Genomic DNA, 3,706 nt, shown 5'->3' on the forward strand with positions numbered 1-3,706 from the left:
ATGAACATGGTGTACAAATATATCTTTGAGATCCTGCTTTCAATTATGTTGGGAATAACCCAGAAGGGAAATGGCCGGGGTATATGGTAATTTTTAATTTTTGGAGAACCCTCCATACTACTTTCCACAGCAGCTGTATCATTTTACATTACCACCAACAGTGCTCACTTTCTCCACATTCTTGCAAACACTTGTTTTCTATTTTTTGGATAGCAGCCATCTTATGATTGTTAGTTGCATGGCATATTATTTTCCAATTTTACTTTTAACCATTTGTCTTTTTATTTAACGTGTGTTTTGCAAACACCATATACTTGTATCATGGTGTTTTATCCAGTCTGATCTTCTAATTGGTCCTTAGTCATTCTATTTAATGTAATTATTAATGGGGTTGAATTTAAGTAAACTATTATCTATTTTCTATTTGTGTCATTTTTTCTTGCCTTCTTTCAGATTAATCAAGCATTACTTAGTATCCCATTTTATTGTCTTTTTTGTTTGTTTTTTTACTTATACCTCTTGATTTTTAAAAACATTGTTTGCTCTAGGAATTGTGTGTGTGTGTGCGTGTGTAGATATGTATATCTACATATGTATATCTACACACACACACACACACACACACGCACACACACACAATTTCCAATGCCTGAAGTGAGAAATCCACAGTCCTTATCATAGTTTATTTACAAACATTCATGACCTGACCCCTGCTTGTATCTCCAGTCTTTCTCTTAAACCTGGCAAGTTGGATTTGTACTGTTCATTAATTTCCTACACGGACTCTAACCTTCAAGGCCCTATTGAAATATTCCATCTGCTCTAACACCCCACTGTCCAGCTAGCTAACTAGAACTCATCCTTCAGAATTGAACTATCACTTCCTAAGTGTTCCGCATGAATGGAAGCATGTGTAGTGCACATGTTTGTGGGGTGGGGTTAAATCTGCCTGCTATATGCTTCCATGGCACTCAGCAATCGCTTTCTTAACAGTTATCACATTTGTATGTCTGCCTTCCAGTCAACCATGCAGGCCCATTGTTTGATTTGCTCATAGCTGTATCCCAGCACTTTGTAGAGATCTGGCACAATACAGGCGTTCAGTAAGACTACTTATTTGAATTAATTAGAATTCTATGACTTAAATGAACAAAATGCTGAGGACAGAAAACGTCATGAGAGTTGCTCGAGGTCACAATGTTAGTAAGTGGCAAGGCAGAAGTGAAGCCCGTGGACTGATTGGTCAGAAGACAGTCAAGTCTTCCCAGCCATACTTTTTAGGAGGAAACCTGCCGCTGTCCTTTTGGGAGGCAAGACTTCCTACTCAAGGCTCTGCCTGAGCCCCGGGTAGTCTAACTCACTGCCAAAGCCCCAAAATGTGTAGGGTCCATGGCAGAATGAATTCAACAAGTGTTCTGTAGATCGAAAGAGGGAGAAATGACAAACGCCGGGGGAAAAACTCCCATAGGGGAAGGATGTTGTAAGGACGCCCTCACCTTGATATGTTTGAAAGCCACAACCAGGCATACATTTTCCAAGAAACCTCCGTGGCTCTAGCGGCCTCAACGTTGGGGAATTAAGGCCTAGGGATTAGGGCGCCCCCCACTAGCCAGCTGGGGAGACCACGGCCAGGAGGCAGTCCCAGGCGCTCAGGCCACAGAGCGCGGAGGTGGCAGCGGGCCACCGCCCCTTCCTCTCGGGGGTCTGGGCCCTACCCATTCCCGTCCTCCGGCTTCTCCTCGGGTCTGGGCGTTAGCGGGCACCGGGAGGGTCTGGGGAGCCCTGGTCCCAGCGGTGCCACCGCCTGTGCGCCCCCTACCGTGCGGGCCACAAGGAGGCGTCCTCCGGCCTCGGTCGCTAGGGGGCGAACTGCACCTCACCAAACCCGAAAGTCACCGCGTACCCCTCACATAAAACACTGAGGGCGGGTCCTGGCAAAGGAAGCCACGCTGACTGCGCATCTCCTGAGTGTCCGCGTCGCTCCTCCAGCTCGGCCAGGTAGGTGTGATTCCCGCTGTGCAGACAGGGAGCCCTCCCTTTGTGACGGGCTCGAGGACTCTTGCAAAAGTTTCTGTCCTTCCGTCTCAAAGCCCTCTGCTCGGATCACGCTTCCTCCTCCTGGAACCTGGAGCGGTCCCTCGCGAGTGTCCGCTGCCTGCAGAGGCCCTGGCGCTTTTCTGTTCGCCACGTCCGCCTCGCTGCGTGATCCGAGGCCTGTTGCCACTCGGGGGTTGGGCTGTGGATTCGCCGCCGCCCCGCCGGACGCGGGAGCCAGGCTTCGGCTCCTGCGCGGCACAGGACCGGTGTCCGGCTGCCTCCTAGCCCAGGCTGTGCCCCGATCCCTCGCTCGCGTAGCACTTTGCCCTTCCGCAGGCCTGGGCTCTGGAGGGACCGAGGAGGAGCCCAGCCGATAGGGAAAGACTCCAGAGGAGACTTCGTGGAGCAAAATTGAACCCGGGAGCCCCCAAAGTCCCTAGTTCCCCGTTATTTGTGATTGAGGAGTGGGGAAATCTACAAAGAGTTATATAATAACATATAATAACCGAACTTCGATTATGAGCCAGGATTTGTTTGAGTGCTTTATCTACATTAACTGAAATTCTTATGTCCTCACCGCTACCCTGTGAAGTAGTTATGGTTATACCCCTCGTACAGATGAGGAAGCTGCTTAATTGGGAAGGAAGAGGGGGCCCTGCCTGGGTGCCTGCACTTGCAGAGATCCCCACTCTCCACCCCTCGGTCCCCACTCAAGGCTTGCTTCAGACCACATGGAATCTCATCTCTCTTCGGTCACCACAAGGTCCCCCTTCCCGCCCGCTGGACTCCAGGCTCTTTCTGCTTTGTTAGAAAATTTTAACACGGCTTTTTGAAACTATGGTTAGCAAACATGAGAAAAGACCCTTGGTGACCCCTTAGGTTGCAGAATGAAAAACCCACAAAAGTAAAACAAATTAAAGCAGCTGTATCGTAAAGTCATGTCAAAGTAGCAAGCGCAGACCCTGGCACAGAATAAATCCTTAACAGAATTTACCCAGGTGATTGCATACATGGTTACAACTAGTCAGGGACACAGGATGCAATTAGTATATGAAATTAAAGGAAGAGACAGAGAAGGGAGAGGGCCCCACGACTCCCAATTCGTTTTTGATGCTTGGTCCTATGGAAGGGACTCCTCAGGCATTGAGTGCTTTTCTCTTTTTGCAGATGTCCACTCTCCCTCAGAAGGAATCCAGGGCACCTACCACCTGTGTGGGCCTAGCCTCCACACAGGGCCTGGACAGCAACTGTGGCGATGGTCTGGAAAGGGAATGCTCCAGAAAACTAGGCCAGAAGCTGCCGGAGCTCTGTGGAGTGGGCGATCCCACCACCACGTTCTCCTCTTACAGCTCCCACCTGTCCTCCAGAGGAAGCATCATTAAATGGTTTTGGGACACAGCTGAGGAGGGCTACAGGGGCTACCTCATGGATGCGTATGATGAGGATAAGAACCCCAAGGTGAGTGAAGCCCTCCTCGCTAAAGGGACCCGATAAAGGACTGCAGGGTGGGTGGGGTACCCGACCTTGACCAATAGGGTGGAGCACCCAGCTTGGTCTCGTCACGTTGGACTTATTGTCCTGTGACCTCCAAGAGGGCTTCTAATTTGGCTTAGAGAGGCCCCAGTTTATGACCTGGATCAGAAAATGCCCCAAATCAAGGGGACCTTGC

The 3,706-nt window shown here is 49.7% G+C and overlaps 1 protein-coding gene across 2 annotated transcripts in view; it reads left to right on the top strand.

Moving 5' to 3' along the window:
- The first annotated feature begins 1,875 nt into the window (after window positions 1–1,875).
- ACCS (1-aminocyclopropane-1-carboxylate synthase homolog (inactive)) overlaps window positions 1,876–3,706 on the top strand; it is a 15,378-nt gene continuing 13,547 nt past the window's right edge. For both annotated transcript variants that reach the window (XM_011356852.2, XM_023528694.1), the window contains exons 1-2: window positions 1,876–1,998; window positions 3,205–3,495. In XM_011356852.2, the coding sequence (XP_011355154.1) occupies window positions 3,205–3,495 (291 nt within the window). In that variant the 5' untranslated portion in view covers window positions 1,876–1,998. The remainder of the gene's footprint in view (window positions 1,999–3,204; window positions 3,496–3,706) is intronic.

The sequence above is a fragment of the Pteropus vampyrus genome, unplaced genomic scaffold, assembly GCF_000151845.1.
Source record: "Pteropus vampyrus isolate Shadow unplaced genomic scaffold, Pvam_2.0 Scaffold31, whole genome shotgun sequence".
NCBI classification, from domain to species: Eukaryota; Metazoa; Chordata; class Mammalia; order Chiroptera; family Pteropodidae; genus Pteropus; species Pteropus vampyrus.